The sequence below is a fragment of the Rhinolophus sinicus genome, chromosome 14, assembly GCF_057876585.1.
Source record: "Rhinolophus sinicus isolate RSI-liver-muscle chromosome 14, RSI-T2T, whole genome shotgun sequence".
In the NCBI taxonomy this organism is placed as follows: Eukaryota; Metazoa; Chordata; class Mammalia; order Chiroptera; family Rhinolophidae; genus Rhinolophus; species Rhinolophus sinicus.
In genome coordinates, this window is record NC_142514.1 from 66,874,112 (window position 1) to 66,892,892 (window position 18,781).

The 18,781-nt window shown below is 37.6% G+C and overlaps 1 protein-coding gene across 4 annotated transcripts in view; it reads right to left on the bottom strand.

Annotated features, from left to right (window-relative positions):
- Positions 1-1,470: 1,470 nt before the first annotated feature.
- Positions 1,471-18,781, bottom strand: part of KYAT3 (kynurenine aminotransferase 3) — a 63,149-nt gene continuing 45,838 nt past the window's right edge. For 3 of the 4 annotated variants that reach the window (XM_088791276.1, XM_088791278.1, XM_088791277.1), the window contains exon 14: positions 10,290-16,972. In XM_088791276.1, coding sequence (XP_088647402.1) covers positions 16,910-16,972 — 63 coding nt within the window. In that variant the 3' untranslated portion in view covers positions 10,290-16,909. Of the gene's footprint in view, positions 1,755-10,289; positions 16,973-18,781 lie in introns of those variants that run through there. The other variant, XM_088791275.1, reaches the window with a different exon arrangement.

Consider the following 18,781-nt stretch of genomic DNA (forward strand, 5'->3'; position numbering starts at 1 on the left):
TAAAGTTTGTGCAAGGACGAAAACACCAGTGAAATTGACACTCCAGAGGAAGGAAGCTGGACAACGGCTGATTTACTCCTGTCCAACCTGGAGAGTCTCTTACCTGACATAACCTACTAGTTAGGATTTCTATTATATTAAAATAAAAGCCGCTTACGTAGATTATTCCTTTTCCTTTATTTCTACAGCATTGGCAATTTATATTATAATACATTTTCATCAACATTATCCCATTTTATCTTTATATCTGATCCTGAGATTAACACACACACACACACACACAACTGGGGTTTTATCACCTAGGAATCAATGACCCAGACTAGCATTTACCAGAACTTCTAGTTTGTTAGTGTCATTATTTTTATTTAATTATCTGGATTAATTAATTTATTTAAATTAACTCATCTATTTGAACTTAAAAATTTATTTTAAGTTTATATAACTGTGAAATCACAACTTGTGCTAAAATTCTTTCTCCTAAACTATAAAATGCTCTACATGCCTAATAAATGATTTTTCTAAAGTTTGTGACCTACCTAGATATATCTTTTTTTAATGTTTTGAGGTGTAATTATATACCATAGAATTTACCTGTTTGTTTTTAAAAAAACTTTTATTCATTTTAAGTGTGTTTTTCCAGGACCCATCAGCTCCAAGTCAAGTAGTAGTTTCAATCTACTTGTGGAGGGCACAGCTCACAGTGGCCGAAGTGGGGCTCAAACTGGCAACTTTGTTGTTAAGGGCATGGCGCTCTAACCAACTGAGCTAACCAGCTGCCCTGAATTCACCTGTGTAAAGTCAATGATTTAAAGTAATTTTACCAAGTTGTGCAACCATCCCCACGATCCAGTTTTAACACGTTTCCATCATCCCAATAAGGTCACTCATGCCCGTGCAGAGTGATTGCCTGTTTCATTTCCAGCCCCAGGAACCACTTACCTACTGTCAGTCTCTATAGATTTGCCTCTTCTGGATTTTCCATATAAATGGAATTGTATGATATATTGTGTTTTGTGTCTGGCTTCTTTCAGTTGGCATAATTTTGGCATTAGACTTACCTTGCGGCTTCACTTTTGGAAACAATGATATATAAATGTCTGTTATAAAAGTGTCTGTATGATGATGTTGGAACAGATGACAATTTCCATAACCTAAGCAAGGTTGGATAAATATTTGTACGGTAATTATATGACATATTCAGGAAGAATGAAGGATTCAGTAAAATGTATGACCTGGTCTGACTTGGACTCTTTTGGAAATGGGATGAAATGTCTAGAATATTAGACAAGCCTCATATGCCTGATGGCTAAGGAGCCATCTGTACTTCTAGAAATGTGAAGGTTTACATTTTGTTTTCCAATTTTTTTATATTGTGTATGAAGTTCAAACACACTAACCATTAGAGAGAATAATATAATGAATGCTCATGTACCTATCATCCTGATTAAACAATGTGAAGATTTTGCCACATTTGTTTCATGTATCCTTTATTTCTTTTTTCTCCCTTTGCTAAAATATTTTAACAACAAAATCCCATATGTCACCTTGACCCATACATACTTTAGTGTACATTTCTAAAAATAAGGACTTTTAAACCTTTTTAACATAGCATTACATAGCATTAATTATAATAGCATTAATATAGCATTATAATACTGCATTACCAATGATATGTTTACACACCAAGTTTTCAGTTAGTGATCATCCTGGGCCTGCTTCTCGGTGTTTGGTTTCATCGGGCAGCAGAGAAGTCCCTGTTAAGGTGGCAAGGAGTCAGAAAGTGGACAGGGAGGGCCCACATGGAGCTGCAAGAGCTAGTTGAGTTCTTGAAAGTAGACCTAAGGTCCATATGCATTGAGCCATCTGTCAGGTACCTCACATTCATTATCTTATCGAAGTCTTGGTTATCATGTCAGGCAAGTATGATTATTCTCTTAAAGGTGTAGAGATGTTAAATAGGTAAACTTCCCAGGCTCATGCAGCAAATTACAGGTGGAGGTAGGATTCAAAGCCAAGAATGATTAAACTCTCCCACTTCTATGCTTGCCTACTCTAACCGTTATTGCAAGACTGTATTTTTTAGACCCAAATTAACTGTGCTCTGGGAAATACAGATTATATTTGTAGAAGCATTCATGATCCTTTTGATTCTTTAATAACAGCTATAAAGCTTTATTAAATTCAGGTAGAGGTAATAATAAAAATTAATAATTATGGTAATAATAATAGCAAACACTTACATAGTGCTTACTATGTGCCCGGTACTATTTTAAGACTGTATATATATGTATTAACCCATTTAATCTTTCTAACAATTCTATGAGTTGGATACTATTATTGTGCCCATTTTATGGATGGAAAAAATTGAGGTACAGAATGGTTAAGTAAATAGCCTGAAGTCACACAGCTAGTAAATGACAGACCAGCGATTTGAACAGTGATAATTTGGTTCCAGAATCCACGAAGTATGCCTCCTAATAGAAACTCAATATACAGAAATTTAGATTTAAAGGTTTTAGGATCAGGGAATGGGTTCGATAAGCAATGTGCCTACAGCATTCATGTGGACTTCCTATTTGGAGGCAGCTGTACTCTAAAATATCCTGGCCAGCTGTCTATATAAGGACACTTGTGTTTGTCAGACCATGTGCTACCCAAACAGAAATGTGCCTGGCTTATATCCCATTGCTAAATGCACTTACATATGTGATTCTCAATTTATTTTTTCTATTTGTTTATTTATTTGTTTGTTTGTTTATTTGTTTATTTATTTGTTTATTATGTTTATTCCATTGTTTATTTATTTGAAACCTTTGATTCCCCAGTATTGGTAGCTTCTCTTCCATTTGAGAAGACACACAGGTTTTCACTAGAAAAACCAGCAATTTCTTTGAAATGTTAGAAAATAGAATATAGGCTTAAAACATTAATAATCTATAAATAGAAAATATTAACTGTCAGTTATCTCCTTACAGAATCAGGGAGGTGATTGCTAGAAATTAATTCATTTTTTAATTCAATGTTCAGTGAGCAACAGTTTCCTTTTAAACTTCTAAATTACTCTGATAAAAACAAAACAAAATAACCTAAAGGTTCACATTAATAGCTTGTGACTTTTTAAGTTAATATTTTTTCCAAAAAGATATCATTTGGTGTTTTTAAGTGTGTGACTTCCAAAATTAAGGTGCAGTATTTAGTGTTCTTTTATTATATACCTTGAAGCTAATAATTTTTTCCAAAATAATAACTTTTTCATTCTATAATAAAAAAACATGGGGAAATCGGATAATGTGAGACTATAATTTCCTTAAAATGTTTTTAAGTATGTTTAGTTTAGTGTAGATAACATTTGCTTCCAAAGTCCTGTTAATGGTTTTCAAGTGCCCTCATGAGCTATTGCAGGAAAATGAGAAGTTGAAACATGTTCATATTTATGTGACCTGTTCCTTGACACTTTCTTAAAGACTGAATTTCAATATTATATGTTTATTGTTTCCATTAAAATCACATGCTAAAAACCTTATTGTGCAAAATAAGTACCTGCTTTCAAATAGTCTGATGTTATTTGAATATTAAATTAAAACTCTGAAACTATTAATTATGAAGTATGATCATGTGACGAGGACACAAAATTGCTTCTCTCACCATCATGCATTGCTAACAGTATTATAAATTGATACAAACCTTTGAGAAAAGAATCTAGCAATACTCCAAAAATGATTTAGATGTTAAAGCCTCTTGAGCCAGTGAACCCCTTCTGAGAAATGGAGTAAGGAAATAATCTATATTCATGAAGATGTCCATTGTAATGTTATTTATAATAGTATAAAATTAGAAAGAAGAAAAATGCTAAAAATAGTAACTTTGGTTATAACATTATAAAACAGGAAGCAACCTATACCTTTGAAATAGGAGAATGATATACATAAGGTCACTAATATCTTAGTGCCATTTAGGTGTTAAAACCAATTCATGTACCAAGGCCCTTATCTAAACAGAGCTTTACCAAGGCTAATTCTGCTATTTCAGGTGCTTGGGAGTAAATTGCAGTGAGCTCACTGAGGGCTGAAGTATCCTATTTTTCTTTGGACCATTGTGATTCACCTTTTGCAGACAGAAGACACCCAATATATGTTGTTTTGTGTGAGTTATTGGTGGATTGACTGAAAGAATCTATTTAATAATATCATTATTCTGCCTGTTCTTCACAATAATTAAAACCAAATTGGTGAGGTTTGCCAAGAAAGCTTTCCCATTATAGCTACCTTTTCCTTTTTTTTTTCTAAGTGCTTTCTCTCCTCTACAAAATCGTCAATTATATCTGCTCATTCTCACTATTTTCTGACCTTTCCTACGTGGGATTTTGCTTTTTCACATTAATTAAATGGAAGGACTCTTCCCCACATTTTTGTGAAGTAAAAACATTTGTCACTCACTGTCCAATCACTGATCTTAGCCAAAATGGGTAGTCTCTGCTCAGTGTCTCAAGCTCAGAAATCACAAGAGTCCATGCTATCACCACTATTACTATTGTTATCTGAGTATTAATAATGTACTCACTGCTAAACTGATGAGTTTCAAATGACAGTAAAATATGCAATTCCCAAATATAACAATACGGTGGTATTTGGTACACCATCAGTTATGTAGAATACTATTATTGGGGTGGTTTTTCCAAGTTAAAAAAATAAAAGTTAACTTGAATGTAGCTTTTCTATGAAAACCACAAAAACCACAATGGGTGAGCCATCATCTACTGATTTTAGTAATTTTATTCTGTGGCATTTTCATCAAGAAGCAGTATAAAGCCCATGACACTTTTTGCATTCATCTGTTCTAGCCCAGTATTTTGACCACTCAAGCTAATTTTGTAGCATCAAATGTTAACTCCTAATGTGTCTATGGAATATCATTTTTATTCTTTCCGTTATGTTAAACTCTGCCTGTAGTCCTACATTGTTGCCTATTTTCCAAATGAGGGATTGGTCATATGTCCCCCCCACCGCCCTGTTATATGGAAGATAATATGAAATGAGTAAAAACTGAAAGCCTTTCTTCTAAGATCAAGAACAAGACAAGAGGTACACTCTCACCACTTATTCAATATAGTATTGGAAGCCCTATCCAGAGGAATTAGGCAAGAAAAAGAATTAAAAGGCATCCAAATAGGAAAGGAAGCAGTAAAACTGTCACTATTTGCAGATGTCCTGATATTATATATATAGAAAACCCTAAAGACACACATGCACAAAACTATCAGAACTAATAAATTCAGTAAAATTGCAAGATAAAAAAAATCAATATGAAAAATTCTTTTGCATTTCTATATACTAATAATGAGCTATCAGAAAGACAAAGAAAATAACCAATTTATAATTGCATCATCAACAAAAACAACATCAAAAAACCCTAGCAATAAATTTAACCAAGAATGTAAAAGACCTGCATATATTAAAAACTACAAGATGTTATGAAAGAAATTGAAGAAGTCACAAATAAAAGATATTCTATGCTCATGGACTGAAAGAATCAATATTGTTAAAATGTCCATACTGCCCAAAGCAATCTACAGATTAAATGAAATTCCTATCAAAATTGCAATGGCATTTTTCAAAGAAATAGAACAAATAATCCTAAAATCTGTATGGAACAACAACAACAACAAAAACCCAAATAGCCAAAGTAACCTTGAGAAAAAGGCTATTTTTTTTCCTTTTGGAGGCATCATGTTCCCTGATTTCAAACTATATTACAAAGCTATACTAATTAAAACAGTATAGTATTGACATTAAAAAAAAAAAAACCACATAGATCAATGGAACAGAATTAAGAGCACAGAAATATACTCAAACATATATGGTTAATTAATTTATGACAAAGGAGCCAAGAATATACAATGGGGGAAAACAGTATCTTCAATAAATGGTGTTGGGAAAACTGGATAGCCACATGCAAAAGAATGAAACTCAACCACTATCTTATACCATACACAAAAATTAACTCAAAAATGGATGAAACACTTGAACATAAGACCTGAAACAATAAAACTCTAAGAAAACATAGGCAATAAGCATCTTGACGTAGATCTTGGTGATGATTTTTTGAATCTGAAACCAAAAGCAACAAAACCAAAAATAAATAAGTAGGACTACATCAAACTGAAAAGTTTTTTCACAGCAAATGAAACCATCAACAAAATGAAAAGCCAACCTACTGAGTGGGAGAAAATATTTGCAAATCATATATCTGATAAAGGACTAGTATCCAAAATATATAAAGAACTCATACAACTCAATAGCAAAAAAACACACCAAAAAACCAAAACCCAAACAACTTGATTATAAAATGGGCAGAAGACCTTAATAGACATTTTTTCAAAGAAAACATACAGATGACTTAACAGGTACATGAAAAGATGCTCAGCATCATGAATTATGGAAATGCAAATCAAAATCACAATGAGATATCACTTCACACCTGTTGGAATGGCTGTTACTGAAACAAACAAACAAACAAAAAATAACAAGGGTTGGTGAGGATGTGGAGAAAAAGGACACCTTGTGCACTGTTGGTGGAATTGTAAATTGATGTAGCCACTATGGAAAACAGTATGGAGGTTCCTCAAAAACTAAGAATAGAACTACCATGTGATACAGCAATTGCACCTCTGGATATTTATCCAAAAACACTAACTGGAAAACACATATCACCCCCATGTTAATTGCAGCATTATTTACAGTATCCAAAATATCGAAACAACTTAAGTGTCCTTTGATGGATGAATGGATAAAGATATTGTGGCATGTATATAGAATAGAATACTATTCAGCCATAAAAAAGAAGGAAATCTTGCCGTTAGTGACAACATGAATGGACCTTGAGGGCATTATGAAATAAGTCAGAGAAAGACAAATACTATATGATCTCTTTCCTATGTAGATGTTTACGAAACAAAACAAAACCAAAAAACCACACAAGCTTATAGATACAAGGAACAGGTTGGTGACTGCTAGAGGTGGGGGATTGAAAGGTGGGAGAAATGGGTGAAGGGGGTCAAAAGGTAAAAAGGAAAAAAAAATAAAATGGGGAATAAAATGATTCCCCGCAAACCCAAGGTCAATAATTTAATTTCACAGTATAGATCCTGAGAATTTCCCACTAAACTTAAATGATCACAAATTTCTACATCAAAAATAGCCACATTGGTTTGACTCAAATTCTTTCATAAAATTGTTCCATAGGAAAATGATATGAGTTTCACTTCAAGTTAATGAGCTTGCTTTCAAACAACCAAACTACATTGTGATAGATCATACCTTTGAGTACTTTTATTTGGAACTCAACAGTATTTAGATCTATTAATATTCCCTTTGATTGATTATGAAACAAGGAAAGAGAGTCTGTGACTTAAGATCATTTATCAAATGTTGTTCATTTCCTGAACGAAAGGTTATGCTGGAAAACAGCACTGGGACATTAGTGCTGTATCCCACTACACTGGAGGTCCTTCAATTCCTCCCACTTCCCAAGCATCTTCCTACTTCAGCATCTTGGCCAAAAAAATGGCCCTATTTACAGCTCAGTTGACACTACCATGTTGTGGCACAGGGCCTGCCAGTCTTGAAATAACGTATTTTCTTTAAGCAAATGTTTTATTTGGGGAAATTAAAATTGTTTAAAATTTTGAGGACAACTAAGTTTGTATTAATACTTTTTCATGGCCAATATCTAATTTGCATAATTCAGATTCATGTAGTATGCATACATATTGTACCTATGTATATTCATCTATTGATGTAGTTTTGTTTTATTTGCACAAATATCATATTCAATTGTCAATAAGTTTTTTTCAATTCAGAGATAGACTGTATTCTTTGACTAGGCATTTTACATTAGCAATAATGGAGGAATTGGTTGTTTCCAGCTTTTCGGTATTGTAAATAATGCTGTCATGAACATTCTTGCTCATACTTGTTGGTGAACATTTGCATGTTCAAAGGGTAAATGCTTAGCAATAGAATCAGGGCATCGAAGGGCATGCTCATATAACATTTTGACAAATATTGTGAAATTGCCCTCCAAAGACGTTGCACTGGTCTAAATGCCCATTCTCCATGTTTGGACAGCAGAGGCTGAGACACCCTCTCAGTTATTTTTGTGAAACAAACTCTGATTAGAAATATCTATTTGCCAGGCAAAAAGGGAGATGGATGCAATTCCAAGCTTGTGTGTGTGCATGTGTGTACACATGCATGTGTATGTGTTCACTACATGGTTTAAAGATGCTTGCAGACCACTCCTCTACTGAACCTAAATGTCTTGGAGCCCGGAGCCGCGTGCAACTTTGAGTCCTGTATCCTGGGATTGGGCTTCCAGAGGTCAGATACATTCCCACAATTGATTAGTTGAAGCCCTCAGCACAGGTGATTCAGGAACCTGGCTGGAGTGACTCTGAGACATGCCAATCATACCTGCAGTTTTAGGAACAATCTTCGGCACTTCAGGAAATCACTAATAAGGAAAAGTTATAGACCAAAGAGAGACCCGAAGTTAAAAACAAAACACAAAAAATGTGTTCTGAGAACAAAATTCAATGTGTAAAAATTCATTCATTCAACAAATGTTTGTTGGGTGCCTACTACCATGTTACCCCGAAAATAAGACCTACCCTGAACATCAGCTTTAATGCATCTTTTGGAGCAAAAATTAATATAAGACCCGCTCTTATTTTACTATAAGACCAGGTCTATAATATAATGTAATATAATATAATATAATATAATATAATATAATATAATATAATATAATATAATATAATATAATATAATATACCAGATCTTATATTAAGTTTTGCTCCAAAAGACGCATTAGAGCTGACTGTCCGGCTAGGTCTTATTTTTGGGGAAACAGCATATATGCCAGACTCTGCAGTAGGTGCTGGGGACATTGGAAGGGGATGAGGAGAGGCAGGATTTATCATTTTAACAGGGAGGCCAGACAAGTTCTCCTGAGGTGACACTGAATAAAGATCTGAGGTAGCCAGATGGACACTGTGGAGAAAGACACACAGGCAGAGGGAACCTCCAGTGCACAGAAACTAATGTGCAGCAGGCCTGGTGTTCGGGGATTGGCAAGGAGTGCACTGAGGGCAGGGGAGATGAGGTTAGGGAAGAGTAGGTTCAGGTCGAGCAGGGGCTCACAGGTCAGTGTGATGACTGATTTCGGCTTTTGCTCTGAGATGGAGAGGCATTGAAGGGTTTTCACCAGAGAAGTGTTATGAGCTGACTTTACTTTAAAATGGTCGGGTAGAGCAGGCTGACTAGTGTTTTACCACAAGATGGACATTCTAGAGAGAAAAAAATTTTAAAAAACTGAATAGTTTTCATGAGTTTTGTACTCTTTCATGCATATATTGGTCAGCAGACTGCTTCAAGAACAATGATAAAAGTAGTGTTATAATAAGTCATCTCAGGAATTAACACAGAAAATGGAGTTATGATGTTAGAACATACTTGTACAGTGCTATGGTTTCAGCTAAAATATGATGCTTATACTTTAATGGATAATTAATGAGAGGAAAAAAGAGTATGGAAATAATACTACAGACAGGATAACCACTCTCATTGAGAAAAGGACAAAATTATTATTCATCTTTTTAATCATGAGATTTAGCTACAAATGAAGTTTTACATAAGAAAAAACTGCTATATTAAATATAAAAGAAAGCAGCTGTATGCTAAAGTTAATATTGATTAGAAAATCCAATTATTTCTACAATTTATTCTGATATATCCCAAGATAGCTATTTGTCAGCAGGTGAACTTCCTATTTAATTGGCATGATTGAGTAATTAGATGTATTCTCAGAGCAGCAATAAAATAGAATTCTCATGTCACAGGAACATAGTTGAGGTGTTTGTTTTGTTTCGTTTTACCCTTGGGTTTATCTGAGACCAAGGAGACTTGTTTTACGTAGGAATAATTCCTGATTATAATATTTGGTGATTGTGTGGTTATATAATTGTCTTCATCATAAGAATAATGGGAAAAACTCATGAATTTGACAGATTTGTGATGGTTTGCCTTTCTTTCATACTAAATCTTTTAGGTCCTCATCGTTTTTTTCGTGGACTCCTACAGGTGCCTTCTGATCAGCCCCTCTCTCTGCCTCCAGGCTTTTCATCAGGTTAATTTATCTTCTAGAAGAAAACTCTGATCTTTGTACCATATCCTCTATATCAGGTAGCAATGCATTCATCTGTAAACAACATAAAACTCTATCACAATGGCTTAAATAAAAAGAAGTTTATTTGTCTCATTCATTACAAAGTCTAGGGTTAGCTACAGTGGCCCCGAATTGCTTCCATGGTCTCAGTCTCTTCCCATCTTTCAGCTCTGCTATCCTTATTATATAGGCCTTCACTCTCATCCTAGTTGCTTTATGAATGCAAAATGGCCGCTGCACGTCCAGACCTCACTTCTACATTACAGGTAGGAAGAAGGTAGACGGGTGAAGAGGACAAGAAGACAAGAAGAGAAACAAGTCTCAGGATAACTTTGCCTTTTATCTCTCCATGAAGGGAAGCTGTTCTCAGGCATTTTTGACTAGTTGGGAAGGAAGCGGAGATACTGGGTATTTTGGCTTTTTAGTCGCTATAGGAGGAGTCAAAGGAGAAGGAGGATATTATTGGGCTTTTGGGTAGCCAAACCATAGTTTTAGCCTTACTCCCTATCTTCCGTAACAATCTTCAAAAATTCATCATTGTTTACTGTGTGAAGTCCATCCATCTCTCTTATCGCTGTGCAGAATAATGTCATAGAATGACTTCTTTCATAACTTTAGGAATTTGTAGATAATATAGCTTCATTTTTGCTAGTCCACTTGTATTAGGCAGAGCTCTCTAGAGAAACACAACCAATGGTATGCTTCTATACATATAAAGAGATTTATTCTACAAAAGTGGCTCACGCAATTATGGAGGTTGGCAAGTCCAAAATCTGTAGGGTGGGTCTGTAGGCTGGAGATCCAGGAAGAGACAATGTTGCAGTTCAAGTCTGAAGTCTGTCTGCTGGCAGATTTCCCTCTTGCTTGGGGGAGGTCAACCATTTGTTGTTAAGTCCTTCAACTGACTGGATGAGGCCCACCCATACCACGAAAGGCAGTTTGCTTTACTCAAAGGCCTACGATTTAAATGTTATTCTCATCCAAAAACACTCTTACAGAAATATCCAGAATAATGTATGACAACATATCTGGGCCAATTTTAAGTGGCTCAGATGACCACTTAAAATTGGCCCAGCTGACACTTAATATTAAGCACCATTAACACCTAAATTAAGCATGCTTGAACACCAGGAAATGACGTGTGCTAGCAGGCAGAGAGAAAAGGGCCCATTGAGAAATTGAAACAATTTCAGTATGACTACACATTTGAGTAGGAAAAAGTGACTGGAAAAGATGAAACTGGAGAAGTAGGAGAGACCATATCAAGCAGGGCATTGTAGACCCTGATGATGAGAGCAGGCTTTATATTAAGAATGATGGACAGTAATTAAAATGTTTGAAGTCACTTAAGATGTTTGCTCATCTAGTTCCTCCTTTCTTCATTCTGTCCCTTCTTCAATCAATGTAGTCTGTGTGGAGTTGACCCTGGGTTGGCATAAGTTTTTTTAACGTGTCTAACCTTCTCAGCCACAGCAGGTAACTCAGGAATGGTCCAATAAGACACGCTATATATTTGCTGGAGCTTTAGAGATAGTGTACTCTTTTGCTGGATTTGCTAGTGTTACCCTATGATGCTTAGAAACTGCTGCAGCCATGCTGCTGTCATGAGGGGAAGCCTGAAGATCAAGCTGACACAGAGAAGACAGAACTATGAGATGAAGCTTAGTGACATGTTATAATCTGATTCCTGGATCAAGCTGAACACTACTCCTAAAGTGTTCAGCTGAGACAGACAATTCTTTTTTATTTCATTTAAACCCATATGGGTCAGGCTTTCTGTAACTTGCAATGTGAATATTGGTAACTAATAAATGTCACGTGATCATATCACATTTTATAAAGCTCATTTGGTCTACCGGGGTAGTGGGTTGGAAGGAGCAAGACAGGGAGGACTGTGAGGAAGCTGACTAGTAGTCTAGGGGAGAGATGATATTGACTGGTACCAGAGTGGTGGCAGTTGGGGTGGAGAGAAGTGATCAACTGAAGAGATATTCAGGATGAATATATAGGATAATTAGATATTTAGGATGTGGGGAAAAAAGTTAAGAATGACTCTAGATTTTCTGATTTGGGCAACTGGATTGGTGGCACCATTCACTGAGGCGAGGAGACAAGACTAGATAGGGTTTGCCTGTGAAATGTCCATATGACATGACGAATGGGTGTGGGATATATAGGCCTAAAATTCAACAGATAGGACTAGACTGATACAGATTTAGGAGTCACTAGCATATAGAGCGTAGATGAAGTTAGAGCGAAAGACAAAGTACCAATATTTAAGGAACAGGCAAAGGAGACCAAAAAGGTGGAAGGCAATTCATACATGTGCAGCATCATGCGTGCAAGAAAGGACTGGGTTTAAGAAGCCAGAGATGTCTGCAGTGGTAAATACTAAGAGGTAAGGCCAGATGGGACTGAGAAGTTCCCCTTAAATCTAGGAACATGGAGGTCATTAGAGATTGTAAAACAATATTGGGTGTGAAATGCAGGTTGCAGAGGGGTGAGGGTGAGGAGTGTATTTGTGTTTGTGTATGTGAAAGTAGAATCATCAAATGTGGAAAACTCTCTGAGGAGTTATTCTACTTTACAGTAAAATTTCTCAAAAATTCAGAGCTAAGTCATTAGTCCTCTTTTTGTTGCTAATACTGACATAATTGGTGCTCCTATTCAGTCTCATCTCTAACTTTCACTAATATGCTACAGACTCTCAAATGTATATATATCCAGCCTCTTTCCTAAACTCCACACTTGACTATTCAGCTGCCTACTCAGCATTTACACCTGAAAGTTGAGTGGGAATCTCAAACTCAAGGTGTTCAAAACTGACCACCTTATCTTTGCCCAAGCCTTCTCGACATTGGTGATGGCTCTCAATCCTTCCAGTTGCTCAGACCAAAAAATAGACTCATTCTTGAGGCCTCACTTTCTCTTGTGTCTCTATAAACTCTGTTAGCAAATCCTGCTGTTTCTACCGTCAAAATATATCCAGAATCTATTTCTTACCCTTCCACTACCACCACCGTGATCTTTTACCTGAATTATTGTAATAGGTCTCCATACCGTGATCTTTGCTGTCCCTACAGTTTGTTCTCAACATAGCAGCCAGAGGGATTCTTTGAAAAGATGCAGGAACCTCAAGGACTTGGGATTCCCTCAAAAAGTGAGTAGGAGGAACGTACTCTCAGCAGGAAAAAGGAAAAAAGTTTGAAGTCTCTTTTTGAGAAGACCAAGTACCCAATCTTTAATGAAGGAGGAAGAGGCTAGAAACTTCAACCTACATGAGTGCAAAGGTGAGATTAAAAAGTTCGAAGGCCAAACAACAGCAGCAGTAGCAACAGAGATCACCAGGAAAGTCAGTCCAAGACATGGAACTAGGGTCTAGGAGTGAATGGGCATGACAGCCAGAACCAATGCACACGCTCTTGTTCTGAGTCTTAGGTTCCTGTAGACCCCTTTGTCCAACTCCTTTGGGAAACAGTGTAGCAATTATACTGTCTCTACTAGTAAGGCCTCAATATCTAGTTAGGCTTCTGGAAGCCTCAGGTCTGGCCTTGGACTCTAAAGTCCCAGGGATGGTAAACCAGACTTTAAAATTTTCCTTGGTCCAATATTGCACGATTTACCTACAAAGTCCATATTAAAATCCATGTCTTCCTCTTTTCCCATGTCAGCTCTCCGCACCCTAGCCAAGTGGAAAGAATGATAACCTCTCTCCCTTGTACCATGTACCACCCAGACATAGAGTTTCCTATGGACCAGTCCAAGGCCTGACTGTTGGACCAAAAATGGAAGGAAGCCCTCACTCCAGTGGGCACACAAATTCTAGAACCCCAGGGTTGAGGCTTACATGTGTGACTTCAGTGGTCACACATCACTGAAGAACAGTGATGTGTTCTTCACACAGGATCATAGTTCTCTACTGAGAACTCCAGTTTATTATTTGAATATACTGTGAGGAAACCCTATGAAACAGTGTTGATGAAATTCTTTCATGTTACTATGTGTAGCTATAGTTTGTGAAGTTTTATTGCTGTATGAGATTCCATTGTGTTCATACACTCCCTAAATATTAGACTGTTGATGGACATTTTGGTTGTTCCCAGTTTAAAATAATTATAAACCATGCTGCAAAAAATCATTTTACATATTTTTAAAAAGTGTGGATGGGATGGCACCCTGATTCTCTGGATTAAACCATTATCCTTACACTAGTCTTTGATGTCCTATGTTATTTCTGTGACCTAATAACTATAACGCTGTCCCTGGGTTATTCTATCCAGTCATTCCAATCCTGGTACTCATCAGACATTCCAGGCATCCTCCTCTTAGACACTTTGCACTGGCTGTTCCTTCTTTCTGGAATGTTCCTCCCCAAGGTCTTCACAAGACTCTCTCCCTCCCCTCCTCTAAGACTGTGTCCACGTGTGTCCGTGAGACCCACCTGACCACACTGTTTACCATTCCATTTTGCTTTCCTGAAACTCTCATTCCCCTTTATCTTGCTTTACTTCTTCATACAATTACCATGCATAAACTTAATATACATTATATTTCATTAAGGTCAACTGTAATTGAAAATAAAACAATTATTTAAAAATAAAGAAAAAGATTTATATATATTTATTTCATTATGTTTATGATTTAGTTAGTCTCTCTCCCCTAGACAGAAGCCCTAGAAGGCAGGGATCTTTATTTGTTCCCTGATATATCCTAAGGGCATATATCTTAGGATAGTGCCTGGCACATAGTAGGAGTTCAATGAATATTTATCAAAGGGATGAACAAAGGAAGGAAGAAGGTAGGCAGGGAGAGAGAGCAATCAGATGGAAGGAAGAAATTTTGCTCTGAAGGGGAAGAGATACTAGGGTAGATAGGATCAGGGAAAGGATTTTCTAAAATGGGAGCAACGTGAACATGTCTTGCTGCTAAGGCAGCCAGTTGATGCTTACGGTACAAGAGAATAGACTGAACCAGTTCCCAAGACTGTGGGAAGAAATTGGATCCAGAGCACGGGTTGCAGGTTAGCATTGGAAAAGTCCAAGGCCTCAGAGTGAACATTTTATCAAATCCCTAGCAAGAGTGTATGGGCTAAAATTTTTACATGGGACTGTATTGCTACGTAATAGTTGGCTCTTGAGGTCCTGGGCCTCCTTCTGGATGGCTGAGCCTGGTGCTGTTTAACTATCAATCCTCCCCAATGTGCTTCCACCCCCAGGAAGAAATGAAAAAAGGATGTATGCACATTAGATGCCATAGGCTCATTGGTAGGATTGCTGGTCTGGTAGCTTGTTCTGTTTTTCCCTGAAGTGGGAGATGAGCTCATTTATTTGTGCTGATGGTGGTGGGCTTTGAAGTGTGAGAATGGAGAAGTTTGGATATTTTTATTATGGAGACTAGGAGAGTATTAGAAATTACTGCTACAGCAAAATATGAGAAAGCTCATTAGGGGATCATAGAAGAATTAAGTCTAGTTAAGGTCAATGATGTGCCTTCATAGTTGTCAGAACCTGCCCCATTGTGCATTTTGCTACAGCAGTGCTCAGCAGCCCAAGTGATGGATGATGAAATCTGGGTGAGGAAAGGAGGAAAGATATAAGGGGACTGGTAGGAATAAAATATAGGGTTCTATGGGCTACATCAGCAATGATCAAACTTTAGTAGGTATAAGAATGACCTGGAAAAAGCCAGATTCTGAAATTATTATTCAGTAGGTCTGGGGTGAAGACCAGAATCTATTTTCAACAAGGATCCTAGCTGATTCTGATGTAAGAGGACCATGCACCATGTTTGAGAAATAGATGCTTTGAAATTATATTGAGTTTAAAGAAGTGATACTTTGAGAGGAGCAGGAGGGTATGTGTGTGTGTGTGTGTGTGTGTGTGTGTGTGTGTGTGAGAGAGAGAGAGAGAGAGAGAGAGAGAGAGAGAAAACTGTAAGGATAGGTGGTGGTTACAATGTGAGATGACTAATTTATTATCTCAAAGCTGGAACAGCCTGGGATGATGAAAGGTTCAGGGCATGGCCAAGAGAATGGGTGAAGCAGAGGTGAACATCGCCAGAGGAGAGGAGGTCAAAGTACCGAAATCCTAGGTAATCTATGTGGACCTTGAAGCCATCCCAGATAATGGCAGTACTTGGAACAGAAGGGCAACACTGTGAGCCAAGTTCAAAGCCATGGATAAATGAAAGGCAGGAAACTACAGAGGTGGGTATTCAAAGCAGAGATATGGAGTTGGTGGGGGTGGAACTGGTTAAGAGTTTTTACACAGTTGTGAAGAAGTAAAACTAACATTAGTTGAGTGTTTGCCCGGCTTTACATATATCAGTCCATTTCATCCTCACAAACTTTATATAATGTAGGTGCTATTTTTATTTCTCTTTTATGATGAGGAAACTGAAACACAGAGGTGAAGCATGAACCAGTATCCCACAGTTCATATCCACAATGCTAAATTGACTCTCATAAAATGGTAATGGAAGGTGTCTTAATACATTTCAACTGAAAAAAAAAATCAGATCTCTTGACTATTGTTAGGAGAGGGGTTAACTACTTTGGAAAAACAATGGAAATATTTCTTTAAATTTCATTTGTACTGAAATTTGTTTTTGCAATATCCAGCAAGTGGCTGCACTAACAATTCCATACTAGGTCTTCTAATAGAAACATTAATGCAGTTCGTATTTATCAAGACTTCTGTCTGTTCCATGCCTTGATGATTTCTTCAGCAGCATCTAGTGTACTGTCCTTCTGTAAACAAATGATCATTGTTACATATCAAAATAAATTCAAGATGAAGATTGAAATATAAAAAATATACCAAAGTCAGTCCATCAGGAACAGTCATGCAGTGATTCCACTGGCACTTCAATGGGAGGGATTGACCCTCGGGCTGATTGGTTGTGAGGACTGACTGTGAATACAGTGGAAGAGCTGTTGTGCAGGGCTGACCCTTTGGAGCAGGATTCACTTTAGCAGGGCTCTGGTGCCTGCCCAGCCTGCCCTTTAGGTGTGTTGTCTGCAAAGGCAGCCAGGTGATGCTCTGGCTGGATCCAAAGCTGACCACCAGGTATGCTAGCTCTCGGGACTCCTGGGAGGGGCCCCAACCACAGGCCAAGTTCAGCTGTAGCCTGTGCCCTGCCCAGGGCCACCTGGCATGAGCCACAAAGCAACCCGCAGATGGCCACCACCCATGCTGGGCTTGGAGGTGCCTCAAGAGGCCAAGCCGCAAATCAAAATTGGCTGCTGCTAGTGCTGGGTTTAGGGCTGCTCAGCCAGAGGTACAGGACATGCCAAAGCCAGATGCTGATTGTTTGAGTTTTGTGAACCTTTGAGAGATTTTTAGGAAAGTCCACAGCATGAGCCAAGGCAGGCCATTTACACAGAAAAGGCACTAGAAGCAGTTTGGGTGTGCTCAAAATTTGGGTGGGGTGGGGTCTTAGGGAAGCCGGGCAAATGAATGGTGTTAACCAGACTGATGGAGTCTCAGATATGGCAGCTGCCTGTGTTTGCATGCTAAGAGAGGGACAGTTCAACAAATAAACAATGGCTTTCACCAGCTCTTTCGTCTGGGAGAAAGCTGCTCCTCCAGCCCTCTTCCTGATGCCAGACAATTCAGTTCCTTCCTATATGTCCCTGGCATCTTTTGAGCTGCTGCTCCAGGACTGGAACTCAGAGTAAGTGAGTCCATCAGTCAATAAGTCTGTGCATGGGCCCTTTAAGAGGAAGACTTGGGACTGCAGCTATCGTCTGTCTCACTGAGCCACAATCTCTGCTGGTTTTCAGTCAGAAGTTCTGGGGACTTCTCTCCCCAGCACTGAAACCCTGGGCTGGGGAGCCTGGTATGGGGCTGGGACCTCTCAATCCTCTGGGGTGGGGAACCTCTGCAGCTGAGTTATCCCTCCTGATTTTTAATGGTCACAGGCAGCTTTAGGATCAGCCCGTTGCACATCTCTGCCCATCCTACAAGTCTTGAGGTGGCTTCTTCTGCATGTCCTTAGTTGTAGGGCTTCAGTTTAGCTAGACTTCAGGTGATGCTCAATGATGGTTTTTCTGTAGTTTAGTTGTAATTTTAATATGGTTGTGAGAGGAGGTAGGCAGAGTTTACCTATTCTGCCATCATGACCAGATTTTGGGCTGGTATATTTTTTATTGCAGCACTTTGAAGATTTCATTTCATTGTATTCTACTCCCTACTATTTCTAATAAGAAGTAGCTAACTAACACTCATCTCTGCTCCTGTACATGTGAGGTATAATTTCTTTCTGGCTGCTTTTAAGATCTTATTACTACCGTTGGTTTTCAGCAGTTTGATGATGATGTGTCTAAGTGTGATTTTCTTTATATCCTGGTGTGGTTCACTGAACTTTTAAATGCACAAGTTGCTTTACACCAAATCAGGGAAAATCTTGGCCATTATTTCTTAAAATATTTTTTCTGCTACATTCGCTCTTCTTTTCTTGGTTCTCCAATTACATGTAGATTATCACTTCATATTGTCTCATAGATTTGAGGCTTTGTCCATTTTTCAAAAATAATTTTTTCCCTCTGTTTTTCAGA